The 21,788-nt window shown below is 33.7% G+C and overlaps 1 protein-coding gene across 17 annotated transcripts in view; it reads right to left on the reverse strand.

The window, feature by feature from the left end:
- The window catches only part of LOC145239882 (oxygen-dependent coproporphyrinogen-III oxidase-like), a 985,985-nt gene that overhangs the window by 46,593 nt on the left and 917,604 nt on the right, over window positions 1–21,788 (reverse strand). For all 17 annotated transcript variants that reach the window (XM_080103476.1, XM_080103478.1, XM_080103489.1 and 14 more), the window contains 2 exons: window positions 5,997–6,063; window positions 5,065–5,190 (listed from right to left, as the gene is read on the reverse strand). In XM_080103476.1, the coding sequence (XP_079959602.1) occupies window positions 5,065–5,190; window positions 5,997–6,063 (193 nt within the window). The remainder of the gene's footprint in view (window positions 1–5,064; window positions 5,191–5,996; window positions 6,064–21,788) is intronic.

The following is a 21,788-nucleotide window of genomic DNA, read 5'->3' on the forward strand; positions in this document are numbered from 1 at the left end:
GGTAGGTGTAGAAAGGTCAAGGGGTGACACATCAAACTCGGTGACTTCCGTTGGCGGAGAGTGCACCTGTGTTGCAGGATAGCATTTTGGGCGTAAGCGGTTTACAGAAATTACCCACCCCTACACATATACCCATATAAATAGAAATGCACATGGGGATTTTTAAATTAGAGTCAGAGACGAGAGTAGACAGTCGATTGGAGTCAAAGTTAGTAAACCTCAAGGATTACAGGAAAGATGTGTTGGCGGAAATGCACAAAAAGCTTGAATCAACAATGTGAGGGATTCACCTGGTTCACTTCTAGATGAAATAAAGAGATCTTCGTCAGAAAATAGGTGTTGTGTTTTCGTCTTAGATGCTCTTTACAGCACATCGACCAGTGACAGGAGGAATTGCATCCCAGAAGAGACAAGATAGCAGGAAAAAAAAGGTATGGTAAACTCTTAATGCGTATATATGCACAGACACACACACACATACAGTTAAGAATGACTAAGGTAGATACACAACTTAAGGGTCCTTAAAGGAGCTCGACCACATGTATACATATTCCCCTGTGTAAACGTATATAAACTGTATATATAAGACTTGTATATAAATGAATGGGAAAGATGCACGCAGACGAGCCTTAAAGAGAGGTCATTAGAACACCCACATACACGTTAGAGTAAGACGCATATAGACATTATTATATAAAAAAATAAAAAAGAAGGCAGAACATATCCTGGATTACAATTGTTGCTTTTTATATACTTGTTTTATTACTTGATATTTTCATTTTTTCAATTATTGAAATAAGTTTTAACGTTTCGGATGTTTTTTAAGGATTATTTTACGTCCTCTTCAGAAGTTTTGTGGAAAGAGATGATTTGGAAGAGCCATTTTAAGAATAAATGCTCTTCCCAAAGAGTGGAAATAGAATGTGTCTTTAAATTACTTCTAGCTTAAGTGAGCTTTGCCTTTGGTTTTGCTGGGTTCAGTTCAGGCATATTGAGTGAGAATTTAGGTTGTGGGCATGTAGATGTAGATGTTATTTTACATTTTTTCTTTTTTTATTCATTTTTTCTCTTCCTTGTGTGGACGTCTGGGGAATGTGTGCATATGTGTATATTTTTCTGCGGTTACTTCGTTTCATAAGTCTGTGTTTGTGTGTGTGTGTGTGTGTGTGTGTTCACATGTGGATGAGACAAGTGAGTGTGTGTGTTTTTTATGTATTGAGTTATATTTAGATTATATTTTGTAGTTTACATAAACCATCTCTAGTGTCTGTTTTTTTCTTTTTTTTTTGGCAGAGAAACTGTTATTTAATTTTGATTTTTAGATTTTAATTTCTTCCTATTATGAGTTTTGTTTTAGTCTGTTGCAATATTTTGTATTGGAAATAATTATAATTTAATAACCAATTATAATATCAGCTTCTGTCCCATTGATGAAACGTTGCATCCCTCTGCCTGTTCTACAAGTATTTCAATGGTGAATGCTCTAATGAACTGCAAGCACTTGTGCCCCCACGACGTGAACACCCTCGACAGACCTGACAGGCTGCAAAATCCCACCCCACACTGTAGAGATCGCTAGATGTAAAAGGTCTTTCTACTCCAATAGTTTCTTCTCCAGAACCGCTAGACTTTGGAATTCCATTCCAGGTCCCTGCTTCCCTAACTGTACTGACGTGCAGAAGTTCAAGTGCAACGTGAACCAACATCTTGCTGCCCAAATCCCTACATAGTACCCCAGTAATTGTTGCCCCTGATAGTAGCCCCCTACACCAAAGTGGCAATGTGCCATGTTTGAGGTGAAAATGTAATAAAAAAAATATATATATATTTTGGATATTGTTATTTCCTTGTGAGGTTTAATTTATTTTCTGGATTGTTCTTTGTTTATCCTCTTATATAAAACGTTTTTATTCATCTTATATGGTACTGATTAAAAGTATTTGTTCATAATAAAAAAGAGCGATATTCATGAATATAAAAAAATAAAAGTAAAATAAAGTATTTCTCAGTGTTGTTGGTCAAATAGTTTAGTTTAGTTGAGGGAGGAATTTTGTGCCTGCGCGTGTGCACATGCATGTGTGTGCTACAATGTGTCAGTTCTGATTTATGTACCGTGGTGTCCGCATGCATATGTATGTATGTATGTATGAGTGTGTTTTGCATTTTGTTTGCTTGTGTGTTGATATTAAGCTCTGTGAAATAACTTCAGATCTTCATCCTGAAGCAGTCTTGAAATAATGTCGAAACATTGATGAACAGAGAAATAATTTTGTTTTATCCTTTTTGATTTCTCTACACACACACACACACACACACACACACACACACACAGACACGTGTGTGTCATCCACAGACGAACTGTTTCACTGCATCACAGTTCTTCTTTAGCATCTGAACTTATGACCATCTAGCTGATAGCTGCCATTTTAACCACTTGGCTACAGGCAGGCACTGTTAGCAAGTGATATCAAAAAGCTTTATATAAACACTGACAACCTCTAAAACGTCACCATTTGTTTACAAAGAACTTTGTTTTATCACGAGTGTAATATTATGACCCTTTAAGGTTGTGATCATAGCGTAGTATCTGTTAACTGTGGCAAGCAGGGCAAAGGGTCAAAACATTATTATTATTGTTATTATTATTAATTGATTTGAGCAACAGATGGTCGCTGGATCAGTTATTATGATTAGAAGAATAAACAATTAAATTAGGGAAGAAATGATTGATGTGTGAATCGCAAAAGGAATGTGAAAATAGAAAATAGATGTAAACATTTTTGGGTTTGGATAAACAAATAACTAGATGGAAACATTAGGCTGGTGTGAGACACGTAATAAGGTTGAATCTTGACCGCCGGAGTGGACGAACAATCTAGTCACAGAGGTGGACAGATAGCCAGGGAGCGGGCTGTAAGGATAGAAAATGTAGACGAACTACAGATCCTGTGAAAACCATTTGAGACAACTGTAATAAAATTTATATCATAAAAATATAAAGTGTTGTTTTGTGGTTTTATAAGTAAGAACAGATGTCTCAATTGGATGGTGCGTTTCATGGTTCGTCACGGAGCAGCAGGAAGATAGAAGAACTCTTCAAGAAAAAAAGTATGGAGCATATATTATTCTTCTTATATATGAACTATAAAATATTCCCGTGTGATAAGTCTGATACAACATGACTCAGTTTACACGTCAACATCATATCCTCCTGGCTAAACAACATGCATACGATTTATGCGTTTATTATCTGTCCATTAAAAGAACAATATCTCACATCCACTAGATAACACATGACACGTTTTAAATATCACTCTGTTAATATAATCTCCTATAATATACAACACTAATAGCAGTTGGCGATATCACTTACCTCAGTATTAACTCTGAGAAGAGGGAAGAGCTTATATTATCATCTACAAGAAAACTGTTTTGCTGTATCGTAGCCCTTCAGTGTAGCTATATACAAAAGGTGTTTCAAAAGTAATGCCTCTTATTTTTTTGTATTCTGTTCGAATGGATTAGAGAGGATTGCAAATTGCATTGTTATAATGACTGAACGTATGCAAAAAGTTCATCTTTCTGTTGCAGATACTGACTGTATGAGACTCTAAGATAGCAGCCCCTATCATGGACGTGTTTCAGAAGCAAAGATGCATTATCGAATTCCTGGAAACAGTACATTGAAAATGGTGGTGACTATGTAGAAAAAGAAATTTTAGAGCACAAAATGTTGTTCATTTTAATGTTTTTCTTTTCCTGTCTTTGTACTTTTTAAAAATTGTTTGAGTTAAAAAAATAGGAGGCTTTACTTTTGGAAGCTACCATGTATATTTCAAAGTATGTCTGTTTTTAACACAATGTTATAGTGAACTAAGGAGTTACACAAACCTATATATATATATATATATATATATACAGAATATATTATAATTAAATAATTTTTTTTTATACCTACGGATACTAATGTTTCATACACAATTATTAGTGTAGGGAGATTCAAACTTAGTCACAAAGCCACCTTTCATTCTATTTGCTAAACTTTTACCCCCCCCCCGGGCCACCACACATAAACGCACACACTTCTTAACCCAATCCATGTTATACCATAATGATATGCCCAATTGTTACAAAGAGCCATGGCTTTCAATATAAAGAACTGTCCATTAAGCATGTGAACTATGTAGCCTTCAACAAATTCATATATTAATATAAGGAAGGTTGCAACGAATAATGTTCTCCAAACTGCAAAAACTGTTACCGAAAAGGATTGGGACAAAATAAAAAATCTATACTTGTAGATATTTGATTAAAATCATCTTTTCTCAGCCAGCATTTAACTATAACAAGAAAAATTTGTTCAATATGTCTAACATGGCAGCCAATAACTTACAGCTAGTTCATATGATTCAAACCATACCAGCTCTTTAAAATCATATTTTAAATTATAGCATGAAAATAAAATGAAAAAAAAGAGATATAGCTGGTATGTGTCATGAATGTTAAAAACGAACAAAAAATATTCCCTCTCACAACTGCATTTACTAAAATTAGTAATCTAATACAAAAAAAAAAGATCATTTCGATTCTCAAATGCAGACCTAAACAGCATTGCATCTGACAAATTGCCATTTTCTTTTGCTGAACATGGGTGCATGTTGCTAAGAACAATACATTTTAATTGGATTTAATTTCTTAGCAAATATAATTTATCTTGCTCAGAATATTTTTTATCAGAAATGCATTCTTTTTGTTTACCCAATCTAAATTCTACCTTCATTCCCACAAGGGCTGGATGTGACACAAGGTTAAGATTAATGTAGAACATAACGATTATTGAACGCAGCAAGAGTGCTCAAGAAATGTGGTTATGTGGTTTTCAGTAATGGCAACTGAACAGATTGATAAGAAGTCATCTGTTTGAGAATATGACGCAATCAACACAAAAGAGAAACTGAGTGAAGGTAGAATCCATTTGAATATGCAAACATGACAAGTCCGCTGTTTTTAATTAATTTATTGAACTGAATTGAGGATAAAATTTAAGATAGCGGTGATACTTACTTCTTCAACCAAGTAGATAGGAGTCATGTCAGTCCCCCCTCCAAACCACCATTGGACTGAGCCATCTGGATTGATCGTTTCAAAATATCTGTAGTTGAAGTGAATGATTGGCACGTGGGGACTTTTCTGGAAAACAGATAATAAATCAAAAGAAATGAAAGAAAGATGTTTAAGTTGCATTATAGTCGTACAATTAAACATTAACACATTAAGAATTCAATGTTGCAAATCAACTACATTTTTTTAAAAATTTTTGAATAAACAGATAGAGACAATTTATAGTCATTTCAGATGAGTTCATTCTGGCAGCAAGAGATGTTTATCCCTTCACTACGTACCCATCTTATGAAATTCCATTTTCTTCAGAAAGTATTTGGTTATATGTGCAGGAGGCCTCCAATAAGTTTCCAGACTTTTTTCTTATAGGCACTTTTATTGATAGTACACATATGAAACTCTAGTTTCCTACAAAGTAATCTCCTCCGGCTGCAATACACTTGTTGTACGGTTCCAACAACTTCTGGAAGACCCCATGAACGTCTTCTTGTTTGAGTGTGTTAACGCCCTTGTTACAGCCTCTTTCATTTTTTCTATTGTCTCATAACCACAGCCTTTATGGTTTTCCTTGAGCTTAGGGAGTAACCAAAAGTCACAGGAAGCGAGGGCTGGAGTATAGTAAGCCTGAGGAATTCTCTTGATGTCCATGTCGGTTAAATAGGTTGTGACAAGTTGTGGACTGGTACATCCATGCAAATCTTCCGCATCTTGAATTAGCTAAGTAGGTGTAAATAGTTTTGATATACACCTGATTGTTTAAATGAATTTTGTTCTGCATCATATAAAACCATTTTACTTTCTTTATCTGAATCCGATGGAAGCCATTATCTTGAAAACAATATGGCAAAATTAAATAATTTGATTGTTTTACTTACAGGGTGAATAACAGAGCTGACACCGCAGGCAAAAAATGGCAGACTTCCTTCACCAAGGTCACGCCCTCTGAAATGACAAAAAAAAAAAAATAGAAAAAGATATTTTGAGAATAACTTATGTCTTCAACGAAAACTATTTTCATCAAAAGAAAGAAACAAAATGTGCATTTGCATTTGTTTGTTATGATTAATATTTAATTTTTCTCAACTTTTTAGTTGAGGATTGATAATTTTTATTATTTCAATTATTCAGACTACAGATCTCATCTTGACTTATTTTCACAATGTTTCGGCTGATGTAACCTCAGACCTTGTAAAGGTGATTTTTGTTGAATTTGGGATTTTTTCTGTCAAATTCAGGAATCTGCACATAATTTCTGATATGTCCAAGAAATGTATATATTGAAGTAGCTTGTATTGTATATATATTGAAGTAGCTTGTATATATATATTGAAGTAGCTTGTGTATATATATTGAAGTAGCTTGTATTGTATATATATTGAAGTAGCTTGTATTGTATATATATTGAAGTAGCTTGTATTGTATATATATTGAAGTAACTCGTATTGTATATATATTGAAGTAACTCGTATTGTATATATATTGAAGTAACTCGTATTGTATATATATTGAAGTAACTCGTATTGTATATATATTGAAGTAGCTCGTATTGTATATATATTGAAGTAGCTTGTATTGTATAGATATTGAAGTAGCTTGTATTGTATATATAGTGAAGTAGCTCATATTGTATATATATTGAAGTAGCTCATATTGTATATATATTGAAGTAGCTCGTATTGTATATATATTGAAGTAGCTCGTATTGTATATATATTGAAGTAGCTCGTATTGTATATATATTGAAGTAGCTCGTATTGTATATAGAAATTGAAGTAGCTTGTATTGTATATATATATTGAAGTAACTCGTATTGTATATATATTGAAGTAGCTTGTATTGTATATATATTGAAGTAGCTCGTATTGTATATATATTGAAGTAGCTCGTATTGTATATATATTGAAGTAGCTCGTATTGTATATATATTGAAGTAGCTCGTATTGTATATATATTGAAGTAGCTTGTATTGTATATATATTGAAGTAGCTTATATTGTATATATATATATTGAAGTAGCTCGTATTGTATATATATTGAAGTAGCTCGTATTATATATATATTGAAGTAGCTTGTATTGTATATATATTGAAGTAGCTCGTATTGTATATATATTGAAGTAGCTTATATTGTATATATATATATTGAAGTAGCTCGTATTGTATATATATTGAAGTAGCTCGTATTATATATATATTGATGTAGCTTGTATTGTATATATATTGAAGTAGCTCGTATTGTATATATATTGAAGTAGCTTATATTGTATATATATATATTGAAGTAGCTCGTATTGTATGTATATATATTGAAGTAGCTCGTATTGTATATATATTGAAGTAGCTTATATTGTATATATATATATTGAAGTAGCTTGTATTGTATATATATTGAAGTAGCTCGTATTGTATATATATTGAAGTAGCTTATATTGTATATATATATATTGAAGTAGCTCGTATTGTATATATATATATATTGAAGTAGCTCGTATTGTATATATATTGAAGTAGCTTATATTGTATATATATATATATATATTGAAGTAGCTTGTATTGTATATATATATATATATTGAAGTAGCTCGTATTGTATGTATATATATATATATATATATATATATATATATATTGAAGTAACTCGTATTGTATATATATATATATATATTGGAGTAGCTTGTGTTGTATGTATTGAAGTAGCTTGTGTTGTATAATGTTGAAGTAGCTGAGTGATCTTGGTTGCAATAATCAAGTCATACAATCAAGTTGCGTTAATGAACATATCTGGTAATATGCTTAAGCTTTAGAATTTTTTCATATATTTCAATTGCTATGCTGATCCATATTTATGACTTACACCAGCCAATCATGTATTCATATTCATTAAATCAATTTCGAGCAGGAATCGTTTATTTAATCTACGGTGTAGCATGTTCTCATCCTGTCAGCCATAACCACGTAGAAGTTGCAATTGTATTCTGTAGGTTTTTGACGTATCTTTCAACATTTATCCAGGCTGCTATTTCCATTCATATTTATGGCTTACACTAGCCAATCATATTCTTGTGAGGAGGAACCAGATGTATAAATTGTATTCTCATAAAAAAATTTTTTATTGCAGTTTAAAGTGCATGTTTTCGAGTTGACATGGAGTAGAGAAAAGATTGAGTATATGACATAATGACTTCTTTCCTCCTTTCTTCTGTTTCCCCTCTCTGTCATTATGTTTTTTCTATATCCCCTCATCTACCCTTGTCAGTCATCCACTGTTGAATTTCGTAGTCAGTACTAGGCGGTCTGAACAGTTAAGGTAGAACTAAATAAACAGAAACCCAGAGAGTTGGTTGATAAGCAGGCTGGGGTCTTCCATTATACTTAAATCGACAAGTCCATTCTCCGAGTTCTGATTGGCTGCTAGTTCATGAGTGATAATCTATTAGAGTCGAATGATAAATTTGTCTCCCTAAAGAAAAAAACACTACAGCTTTATTTTAAAACTTTTATTGAAAAAATCAATTCAGATAACTTGATTATGTAGTAGAGCTGACACTTATTCAATGTAGCCACCTTCAGCCTCAATCATCGTCTCGAAACAGGTCCAAAACTGGGAGCATGCCTTTTCCACAAGCGCTGGCGGGAACTTGGCAAATACTTAGCAGATGGCAGTGATCAGGCTCGCTTTGATGTTGTGGGAGGTCATGTTAGTGATGATCTCAACATATGACCAAACAAAGCAGTCCAGCGGGTTCAGGTTAGGGGGGTGCAGTAAGAGAAGGGTATAAAGTCCTGGCACTTTTTCTCAAGCAAAGTCTGGGTATCTTTGGACTTGTGAGCTGGTGCCGAGTCCTGCTGCCAACCCCAGAGTCTGCCAGTGGCCACCTGACTACACACTCTTCAGTACATCGAGGTATACTTTGGTGTTGACTTTCACGCAGACTTTGAAGATGTGAGGTGGCATGATGTGGCCCTCACTTGAAACCACACCATAGACCATAACCGTGGCCGGAAACTTTGTGGAGCTGTGTCCTCAAGCGTCGAATCACCCAGATTTGAATTTTGAGGGTGTTGGCAATGGTCCTGTTATCATAAATTGAATCAGTAGAGAGCATGATTTGTACAGTGGCACATCTCCGATCTCGCTCGTTGAACCTTGTGTCACTTTCAGAAATGATAGAAGGCTCCTATCGCTTTTTGGATTTGTACACAACTGGCCAACTAGTAGATGGTCTACAACAAAAAAAAAAGAAAAGAAAAAAAATCAGTTTTCATCAAATGGAAATGGAATCATATCGTTTTTTCTAGGGCGAAAATTTTATCATACAATCCTGTAGTAAAATATTACTTCATGCAAACCATAATTTTTCAATTAACTATTTGAAGCTGGTAAGTGTCTATTTGATTCCACATTTACTTTTAAAATAGTTATTAGTTATATTCCTTGTAGCAGTAGTAGTATTATAATTTCAACGTTCACATGAGACATTCATCAAACCAATGATGCAAATCTGACTAATATCTTTGGAGCTTATAAATTTATTTTTATTGTTACCAATAGTACTTTTGTTTGTTTTTTCGTTTTTTAGATTGGTACTCTCAAAAATAGCGTTGAAATTTGAGCATCTGTTGGAATCTTTGAGACAATTTTTATGATTTCAGTTTTTTTTTTTTTATTCCCGCCATGTTTTAGTATTGAATAAACTTCATAAAGCAATTGCAATAATTATATGCATTTTATTCCCAGCTGAGACCCACATTTGATACTGCAGTATTATCATGCAGCACTCATCTCATCACAGGGAACAAAAGCATGAAATGGCAGAATATCTCAAATTACAAAAAAAAAAAAAAAAAAAAAAAAAAAAAAAATGAAAATCTTTTTTTATCCATAAAATCTCTTTAGCAAAATTAAAACGATGCAAAATAATAATTTGTCTCCTATGCCACAGAAAAAAAATACTGGCTATGAATAAATTGATGCACAAGTTGCCTTCAATAAGTTTCCAGACTTCTTTCATATGGGTACTTTTATTGGTAGTACACACATTAAACTCTTGCCCCCTTCAAAGTAATCTCCTCCAGCTGCAACGTACTTATTGTACAGTGGGTACCTCCAACGTGCACCACAGCTATATGTAACACAATGTAATTGTAATTTAATATTATTGCCCTAACTTTTTTAACATTTAAAAAGAAGAAGCTTCAAATAAACTGCTAATATTTAAAAAAAATTTTTTTACAGCATACAAAATAATGAAAATGCGAGACAAAAATCGTGTTTGCATTATCGACGCTTTAAAACAACATTCCTATGTAGTGACGTTTTTGAAGCTGTAAACACACCCATGTTTAAAAATCTAGCAAAAATCAAATAATAGTCATAATTTTCATGAAATTTTCGGTATTTATTCATTATCAAATAAACTTACATAATAAAAGTAGGTTTCGTTAAGTATATATAAATTAGAGGAAATATATTTTTTAGGCGTCCCCCCCCCGCCATATTTCATGGTCCGAAAACTAAAAATAAATGTAGGTTGATAAAAATTTCAATATTTTTTAAAGCTGAAAAGATCAACTAATTAAAAAATAATTATATATATATATATATATATATATATATATATATATATATATATTGTAGTAGCCGACACTCGCTACAAACAGGCAGAAGCTAATTCTCACGACTCAAGATTTGAAATCCATTTTCTCCCTGGCTTGTCCAATCACAAGCCAACTCTCAATCACATGACAGAGTATATAAAAGGCGAAATCTGAAACCATTAACTCTCTTTCAACCTGACCTTGCCTGGGAGCAGACTTCGCCTGGGGCTTTGGTCCCCCGTAGAACGTGAGTACAACAAGCTAGCTATAGCTCTCTTCAAACTCATATTCATTCCCACATGCAGTACCCTAACGAACATTCTTTATCATGCTAAAGAAAACACACACACACCTACTCTTTCTTGCCAGGAGACACTAACCCTTTGCCCTGTCTCTATTATTGGACACACGCTCCTACATATTCAAACAAACTGAAGTCTTTGCCCTTTCTTTCTCCTTTAACTGGTTTCCTTTGTACCGACGGCTACTAGCTATAAACACGTGTAAATGGAACTGAACTACTCTCTCCTCAACAAGCCGGCATGATATTAATTCTATCTTTACACAAGAACACTTCAACCTACTAACCTGTTTCTCTCTTGTACTCTTCTACTAAACACCACTAACAAAAATGACAAATAAAGTTGTTTATTAATATAGAATGAAATTGCATTACATTGTTCCATCTCTAATATATATATATATATATATATATATATATATATATATATACATATATACATACATACAGGGTGCGTCTGGTATTTGAGAACATATATTTCCTTTTCAAAAATAATCAAAAAGGCAAACAAAAACATTGATATTACAAAAAGTCACTTTATTGTACATAAACTAAAATAATTTTTTAACTTTATTAAAAAAAATCACCCTCAGCATCAATTATAGCTCCTATTCGAGACCTAAACCGTTGGCAGGCACGTTTAAGATGGTTCTCGTCGATATCCTGCATTAGTCTGACTATGGATGCTTTCAGAGAATCTTTAGTGTTATGAGGATGTTTATTTCTCTCTCAACAACGCCCCACACATAATAATCCAACAGATTTAGGTCTGGAGAGCTTTGGAGGCCACAAATTGGGGGTAATGTGATCATGGAAATTCTCTGCTAACCATTCTTTTGTCTTTTAGAAATTGTGCAATCTGCAAATCACTGTGTTCTGCCATTATTGCAACTATTACAGCCTGTCTTTTCATTTCGTGAGTTATATTAATATCTGCCATAATTTTATGAAAGAAACAAAGTAAAAGATTAAATAATAGATAAAAGAGATGAAATAAGTGATGTTCTCAAATACCAGACGCACCCTATATATATATATATATATATATATATATATATATATATATATATCCTGTTATTTATTTCACTTACCTTAATGTTGTAAATAAAATTGGACATTAAATCAATACTATTATGTTAAAAAAAAAAAACAAAAAAAAAACACTTTCTTTATAATTTTTTTCTCGGTAATATAATTGATATACAACAACAAAAAAAAAAATCTAGAATTCTAAAAAATGATTATTTGTAAAAATCTTTAAATTATATTAAATTCAAATATTACACGATATGAAATTTAAACAGATTTTTTTAATAATAGGTTTCCAATAATAAAATATATTCATATAAGAGAATATAAGACTAATAAAAATTGTAAATCCAAAATCAACCTAAAAAACAAATTCGGTTTGATTTTATTATTCAAATTGATAGAGGGTGGTCTTTTTGTTTTGCGCCTTTTTTGAAAAGGTTATGGAGGCCTATAAGCAGCATTATCTTTACATAAGTGACAACAAAAAATGTTCAAATTAATTTCATTAACTCTCGTTTGTGTAGTTTGTTAATAAAAATCTATTTGTTTTAAAAAAGGTAAGTCTTATATTGTTTTTACCCAACACAAAAAATATTACTTCCATTAACAATTATAACATGAATGTCCATTCATAGAAATTGACACAAACACAAAAAATGTTGACGTTACTATTGATGTATACAATGCCGACGTTTTACACATCGCCGTGGAGATACCTATTGTACGGTTCGAACAACTTCTGGGCGGTCCCATGAACGTCTTCTTGTTTGAGTGTGTTAATGCCCTCATTACAGCCTCTTTCATCTTTTCAATTGTCTCATAATGACAACCTTTATGGTTTTCCTTGAGTTTAGGGAGTAACCAAAAGTCACAGGAAGCGAGGTCTGGACTATAGTAAGGGTGAGGAACTGTCTTGATGCACATCTTGGTCAAATAGTTTGTGACAAGGACGGAGTTGTGGACTGGTGTATTCATGCAAATCTTCCGCATCTTCAGTTTCTTGCGAATAATTGTGTGTACAGTTCCCACACTAACATCAAACTGTGCATTGTCTCTATAGACACATGACGATCCTTATTTATGAAATTCTCTATTTGGCCAATCAAATCTGGTGTTCTGACTCCCTTAACTCTCCCACACCTCTCATTATCCCTCATAGACTCCTTGCCTTCCTTGAATCTCTTATGCCACTCAAAAGCTGATGCTCTATTCAAGCAAGATATATAGATATATAAAAGCAGTCTGAAGCATTCCATACATTTCTGTGGCATATTTTCATGGTTAAAACAGAATTTTATTACATCTCGTTCTTTTAAAGTATCCTCACGTTCAGTATACATTTTTGAAATTCACCAGCTGTGACAATCAGGCTTTAGCACGGTGTATTCCAATATCTGGTGTAGCTGCTTATTTGAACCTGAAATCATAAAAATTAGTCAGTCATCTCATAAGATGTATAGCAATAACATATTGAATTTCCAAGAGTCTACAACAATTTTAAATGCCTGTACAAAAAAGTCTGGACACTTATTGAAGGCACCTCGTAAATATTGTTCTTTTTTTAAATAGTTCATATGGCAATTGCTGCATTCAGACCTCCACTGGAAAGATGTGGAGAGTACTGGAAACTTGGGGAGGTTTGTTACAATTCAAATCACAGAGAATACCAATAATACTTGCTAGCAAGAAATCAGTGATAATTCACTGTTGCCATAACACAAAATTATTTGTAATGGTTATAAAAATATGTCACAGTAAATAAAATTTTAAATGAAATCAAAGTTGATTAATCAGCGGTAGTTATTGTGATCCAACTTACCTAACATCGTTTAAAACTTGTGTTTTCTATTTATCTCTCTTGCTACTTTCTTGGAAGGATAGCATTAACACTAGTGTTGACTTATTAGCTTAAGATAGTATTATTCTCTGATGGTATGCATACAAAAATCAAAGATATTATACACTGGGAGATTTCTAGAATTTGAGGCCCAAACACCGCTAGGCCACTATTCCATTTAAATGTCTTTCAGCATATTTATCTATATATCTATAAGAGTGAGAATGTATGTGTGTGTATGTAGACACTTCTCAACCTATATACTCAACGAATTTTTTACTTGAAATTTGGTATATAGAGTCTTCGAACATGTGGAAAACCTTTTAATTGGTTTTTCATCTGGAAAAAGTGGTTGCTAAAGGGTCAAAATTGATAAATTGGTACGCGGGCCACATCAGATTTTTATCTGTTTGTCAACTGTTTCACAAACGTGTATGCATGAATGGTTCGTGTGACAAATTACTTATGTTGAGAATAAGTACGTTTGAAATCACTTTTTAAAGATCGTGTCAAACCAGACTAATGGTTAATGTACTTGACTCACTGTCTTTAAGATTTGGTTTCAATCTCAGCTCGAGTATTTTATGACCTGTTTAGAAATAGAAAAATATTCACATGCACATGTCTCAGGTTCTGTACGAATTAAAAATGTAATATTTGTGTGTATTTTACGCTTGAGCAACGCTGGACAGCATGCTAGTACTGTATCCACAGAAAGAAATGATTTATTATCCGAATCTAATGTTGTTAAGATTCTTATTAGGAGACAATTTACAAAAAGTGAGCTCCATTTTATAGATATTTATACCCATCAATATTTGTATACGAATCACCATGGAATTTCTGCAGGACTCACATGTAAGCAACAACGCTGATGCAGAAGAAATTCCTTGCGATTCCCAGATGTGGTGGGCGATCAAAGTCAGATTCATGCTGATGCCAACCTACGCAGATTCCAACTTGTCAGTCGAACAAAAGCCGCGTCTGTAAAGGATAATCAAGGCAACAATTTGATCTTGTATTGAACCTTTCTTTTATCTTTTCGCTTTTCCAATATATTCTTTGATTCACAAAGAAGTATACCTCTGCTCAACCGCAGGAAATATCCAAACTCTTAAGGATTAACTGCGAAGATTTATTATAGTTTGGCACAGGGTCACATTGAGTAAACTATTCATTCAAGTGTGGTTCAAGGCCAAAGTAACGATGTGAGCTCTCTTCAAGGAGATACCTATAAAAGGCTTAGCAACCATGCAAATACAGTCTAAAATTGCAGGCAGGCATAATTATCAAATCATATTTTTTTCATTTTCTGTAAAACAAAGACGAACACTCATCCACAGTTGCAAACTGGCTGCAACAATATTGGTTGCTAGAAAACACAAGCAGATCTACTTTGAACTTGAGTAACTGACAATATGCGGATGATACAGTTTAGAGAGGTTATCAAATGTATTTGGCATAAAGTCTGGTGTATGTCTGTTTAATAGCAGCAATATTCAAGTCATCTTCCTTGAATTATACTGGCCAATGAGAAGAAAATGAAAAAGTGGACAGTTAATTGTCTGTTTCAGAATTTTTGAAATGAGAAACAGAGATTTTGATTATTTGTTTGAAGTGTAGCCATGGATGACTGAGTCATCTGTATAAATATCAATGCATCAACTTAGAATGTGATTTGGAAGATCATTAATGAAAATCAGAAAGAGGGTCGAGCTCAAAAGAGATCCCCGAAGCATACTAGGATATGTGCTTCAGATTCTGCCGATCAATGACTACTTTTAGGGTGTGTATTAGGATGAGAGTTTCTATGTAAATTAAGGGATCTACACAAAAAAGTAGGCCCTTTCCATAATAGCCTTCATATGGCGTCCTAAACTGGTCTTTGTGCACCCAGCACTATGTGAAGTGTTTTAAAGCACTGTGGTTAGTAAGTCTCTCTTTTATGAATTACAATACATTTTATTTTTTACAAGGGATACTGATCAAGGCCCAAAGACCACTCAAGGGTAAAGGTTAATGAGAGTGCGATGATTACTGAGTCAATAATATAGTGATCGTTAGTGGTGGAAATTGGGTAGAATTTGATTATTTAAGGGACAGCTCAACAAGAACTTGTTTACATTGGACTTGAAGATGAACATATTGTGGAAAGCAGGTCAATGGAACAGAGTTTCACAGGTGGGCAGTTCCAGAAAAATAACTTTGTTCATGGAATCTCTGTTTAAATTTAGGCAGAGAGAGAGAGAGGGGGGGGAGAGAGAGAGAGAGGGGGGTTGTTGATGGTAGTTGTAGAACTTGTTTACATTGGACTTGTAGCTAAATGAGTGTTTTTATGAAAGTTTGGCAGGTGAGGAATATAAATCGAAGCTCAGACAAGCACTTGTCATGAAAATAATTATAGAATAGAGACAGGCTTGTAACGTCTCTTCTGTAGGAAAGAGGTTGCAGGGAGAAGAAAAGAGCTTCACCAACTAGAATTCAAAGCTGGTTTTGAACCTTGTCGAGACAGGATAGGGTGCTCTGAGCAGCTCCTGACCAGATGTGGCAATAGTATTTCATTTTAAGACATATTTGGCTCTTATACAGGTAGACAATCAGGAATGAGATACCTTCTGGAACAGTAGAATGGTACAATCATTTTTCCAGCAACCTTCTCAACAGATTTGACATAAGTCTTTCCTTTTAAAGTCAGAAGTGGAAGTCAGACCCAGAAGCTTGTCAAAGCAGGAAACCATTCATATCAATTAGAGCCAAGTGGAGATCAGAGTGTTTATGGTAAAAAGATAAAAGCTTGGTTTTGAATGCATTAATATTAACCAGCCACCTTTTCCCCAATTGCACCATGTGCTCAAGTTAGAAGAAGAGAGATTCAGAAAGATTTTGATCATTGTTGGCTTTTGATGATGAGTCCCACCTTTTCTGAGATAACATGCACAGACATAGTTAGAACACACATTCCCCTTTGAAGGTAGCCTGAAGCAGCTCTGTAACGTTGTCCATGGACCAACACACGCTGTGTGCAGTTTCAGTCGCAAAGGAGACCAAGACATTGAATAGGAAATAACTCCAACTCGCTTATTTTTTGTAGCAACAACATTTATTTCCTCATTGGTACAGCCGTGATGTCACTCACATGATATAGAACGTCCTCCATGTCTCTCACGAGATCTCAAACGTTATCCTATATCTAATGAGATCTTTGTCTTTCTCTTATAGTCCTTCCTCTCTACCAGTGACGTCACTTCTCATGCATTTACATCAGCGTTATGCTATTTTTTTTAGAAAAAAAAAAAAAAAATAGTTGTTTTTTCTTTCCTAAAAGCAGCATTCATCCTGGGCAGGTTAAACCGGCTTCCTCCAAAGGAGAAAGTTTCATAAGAATATCAAGTTTACAAGTGGTCTCGGTCACATATATGTCCCAGCCAAAGGAGATAATGACATTAGGTTTTAACATATCTGTCAGAGAGGTACTCCAAAATGGTCACCCATCTTGTACTGACCAGGCTCAAGGTTGCTTAACTTTGGTGACACAACAAGAATTGTTCTGTCAACGTGATCATGCTGTATATATTTGTTGCTGTTGAAAGCAAATAAAAACTAACATGATGAAAAACTGAGCTAACTGAATCCCAAAAGCCAAAATAATAATAATAATAATAATAATAATAATAATAATAATATTTGGTTTAACATCTATTTTACATGCTAGGATGCATTTGGTTGGATGACTTTAAGAAATTAACTTCCAAAGTAACTTATCTCTGCTCAGGTTTTTATTTATCCCTCTTTCCCTTGATCTATTTTTGCTCCTTCCTTAATTATTCTTGGTTTTCAACCATATGGTTGTGTTCAAGTCTAAAGTAAATAAGTTCTTGATGAGCCGTTCCATATAAGTTATTAAATTTACCAAATTTTCATTACTAATGATTACTATATTGACCAATTTCTACTGTACACTCTTTAACCCTTATCCTTGAGTGGCCTCTGGGCCTTGATAATGTGGTGATGCCTTTGTAAAAAAAAACAAAAAAAAACAAAAACAAAAAAACTGTTCTAAATGTACTAACTCAAGAATTCTCATCCATTCTTTCAATGTCTGCTATTCTGGCACATCTCCCTATGATGGCAACCTTCTGTCTAACGAAACAATGGCGTTCTGCATCGAGTCTGGTGCACTGCAGTGTCTGTTGTGACTATAAAGTAAAAGCTGGACTCTCTGGATGCAGGCCAGGGCGGGCAATAAAGACACCTAGGTTTGTCCAGTTACCAGGGTCCCCTTCTCAGCATTGCAGACAAAGTCCAACAGAAAAGCAAGCCAATAGAGTCGGAGCCAATGCAGATGCAGAAGTTGCTGGCAAAGTGTTACAGTGCTTCACTATCTGCCTATCGAAAATTCAAACCAGATTTTTTATCAGATTTTTACCATGGCATTAACAAGGCAATCTGGTCAAATGTCATCTTCCTCTGAGGTCATCTGAACTAAGCATGTTTTTAAAACCCACATTACACATCTATAATATCGTTTTCATATAATTTCTCTCTATGCAATGCATGTCCTCAACCCTCACTGGCCATATTTCCCTTTCATACATCATCACACTGCATACAAATGCCTGATAAACTCTTCCCTTAACCAAAAATGCTCAAAATATATGTTGAGGTTTCTCCATATAGAAGAAGAATGCTGATTCTAATGTAAATAGACAAGTAAAAAGACTGGATCATCTTTTTTCTTTTTTACATGGGGTCACCACTTATCAAGGCCCGAAGGCCACTCAGGGATAAGGGTTATTGCGTGTACAGTAATCAATGAGATAGTATTGTAGTAATCATTAGTATTGGGGGTTTTGATAGAGTGTCTTACTTAAGGGGGCGGTTTGTCAGGAGTTTATGTTGGACTTGAAGACGTCCAAGTTGTCGTCAGGTGGGAAACAGGCAAGCGGCAGAGAGTTCCACTGGCGTGCAGTTCTAAGAAAGAAGCTTTGCTCATGGAATCTACATTTGGATTTAGGCACAGATAAAGAGTGGGGAAAATTATTGACAGTAGTTTCAGCCAGACGGGTGTTTCTCATGAAAGATTGGTGAGGGGGGATGAGGGATTGGAGCTCAGACGAGCACCTGCCATGGAAATAACGATAAAACAAAGACAGGCTCGCAACGTCTCTTCTGTGGGAGAGAGGTTGCAGGGAAGAGAAAAGGGCACCCCCCACTAAACCACGAAGTCTATTTTGTACTCTGTCAAGGCAGGATAGGCTGTTTTTAGCAGTCTAAATCTATAGAAACAGAATGTGTTTCTGTTGTTGCTAACAGTCAAGTCTGTTTAGATTGCTAGGGGAGACAAATGTGTTGTTGCTAATAACAAGAACCTTCTAAGAGTTCAGATGAGAACAGAATATTAAAGCAGTTTTAATCTATAAATACATTTTCTTGATGCATCACAAGAAGTCATCAACGGCGTGCTGCTCACATCTTCGATTTGGGGTAATTTTGTATCATATTGGCTCAGACAATTACTCTGGCCTGAGATCGACAGATCCAGGTTAACTTCTTGAAAATAAAGTGCTACAACTTAATATAACATTTTTCAAGTGTAAAAACTCAACCTCGTATACTGATCTGAGCTCTTGAGATTTGGTCAATCAACATACTCAACATGTAACTGAGCATTTTAATGATTGACATAAATATTTAATTCCTTTTTTCCACCGAAATATATTTGGAAACAATGCTTGTCTTTGTAATGTTTTTCAGTGTTTTCACTCTTGCTACTCCTACTATTCTTAGTTTTGAAAGAACTCTGCAACAAAGAACTATCCTGAAACACAATTTTATTGGGTAAGACCGGATATTTCAGATCTTCCACCATTATTGTTTGACTAAGTAATCATGTTTTTTTTTCTGTCTTTCGTTTGTTAATATGATATATTACTCCATGGACGTTGATAACACCCAAACTCATGTAAACAAGTAACCAAATGAGAACAGACGTCATTCAGACTTTCAAGGCATGAATTGGGTTTGTTGGTCATTTATGAAAACACACACAAAAAAAGTCAACAAAACTAAAAAGGGATCATCTTTTGTTGTTACACATCAACACATTTTTGCACAGTTTTTACTGCAGCAGTTGATTATTATTGCATTGGAGTAATTTGGAGTCTGGTCTCTTGCATTTGCTTCAAATATATAAAATCACTTGGGTTTCAATTTCTAAAATAATCATACAGCTTTTGTTAAGAGTCTCACTTCTTTGTTTACAAAACCATTCGGCTGAAGTGACGTCATACAAATTTTAAGGTACGGATTACCAACACTGTAAATAAAGTAGCTTTCTTTTTCCATTTTTTTAAAGCAAATATAAAAATAGAAGTTTTATTCAAACAGTTTTTGTTTGAACTTCTATAACAAACTTATAACCTTTATAGTAAAAATGTTTATGAACATCAGGTGTTAGTAGTTTTTTTTTCACATCAAACAAAAACTGTTATAACAAAAATATTTATGATCTGTTTTTTAATCAAATAAAAAACAGTTCATAAATATATTTAAAAAAAAAACACAGTTAATAAATATTTTTTAAACAAAATCTCGTTGGAAAAGAAAAAAAAACAGTTCATAAATATTTTTGCTATAATAGTTATATTTTTATGTTTGATGATAAAAAAAAACGAACACCTCTGATGTTTGATTAAAAAAAAAAACAGTTCATAAGCGTATTTTATTATAAAAATTATAATTTTGTGATAAAAGTTCAAATAAAGACAGTTTGAATAAAACTTCTATTTTTATGTTTGCATAAAAAAAACTAAATTCTATACAGTGTTGGTCATCTATAACTTAAAATTTGTCTGATGTCACTTTCGCCAAAGATTTTGTAAGCAAACAAGTGAGACTCTTAATGAAAGCCAACCATGCTATATAAAAATGTTATGCTATATAAAAATGTTATGCTATATAAAATTTCCATGATTTCAATATATGAGGAACGTTTCAATAGTAATGCCTCCTATTTTTTATTCTACCCAAATAGATCAGAATGGATTGAAAATTGCATTGATATGATGACTGAACTTATACATTCATGACCTGATAGTTTCACCTTTGTCTTGCAGATATTGACAGTGTGAGAATAAGAAAGCAATATTGTCATGAATGATCATCGAAAGCAGATATGCATCATTAAATTCCTGGCAAAAGAGCATTGCAAATGATGGTGACTGTGTAAAAAAAAAAAATTAATTCTGGAGCACAAAAATTTGCTATTTTATAATGGTACCACTTCCGTCTTTGTAGCTCTTGAACTTTTTTGAGTTTAAAACAAAAAAAATAGGAGGCTTTATTTTTGGAATTACCCTTGTATAAAATAATCGTATATGAAACAATTGTATTTCCTTTTTATATAAAACTACAAAAATCCCTTATCCCTGAGTGGCCTCCGGGCCTTGATAAGTGGTGACCTCCATGTAAAAAAAAAAAAAAATACCAGTTGCATAAAACTAAATATAATCCATATTATAACCCCTGTGTTTAGAAGATATCTTCCTAAACTAATCATGATTAGTTAATTAGTTTAGAAGTGAATCCTGCACAAATATATGAATGCATAAACATAACTTTATATAGATAGAGATGATCGTGGTTTCAAAATTAAAACATCACGATTGTGTTGTATAAAATAAATGTTTTCAATATATAAAATAACTGTAGCTTCCAATATGCAGAAATAACCGTGGCTTCGACGGGCAGAAATAACCGTGACTTCCAATGGGCAGAAATAACCGTGACTTCCAACGTGTACAAATAACCGTGGCTTCCAACGTGTACAAATAACCGTGGCTTCCAACGTGTACAAATAACCGTGGCTTCCAACGTGTACAAATAACCGTGGCTTCCAACG

The sequence above is a fragment of the Euprymna scolopes genome, chromosome 19, assembly GCF_053919585.1.
Source record: "Euprymna scolopes isolate OS-2025 chromosome 19, ASM5391958v1, whole genome shotgun sequence".
Classification (NCBI taxonomy): Eukaryota; Metazoa; Mollusca; class Cephalopoda; order Sepiida; family Sepiolidae; genus Euprymna; species Euprymna scolopes.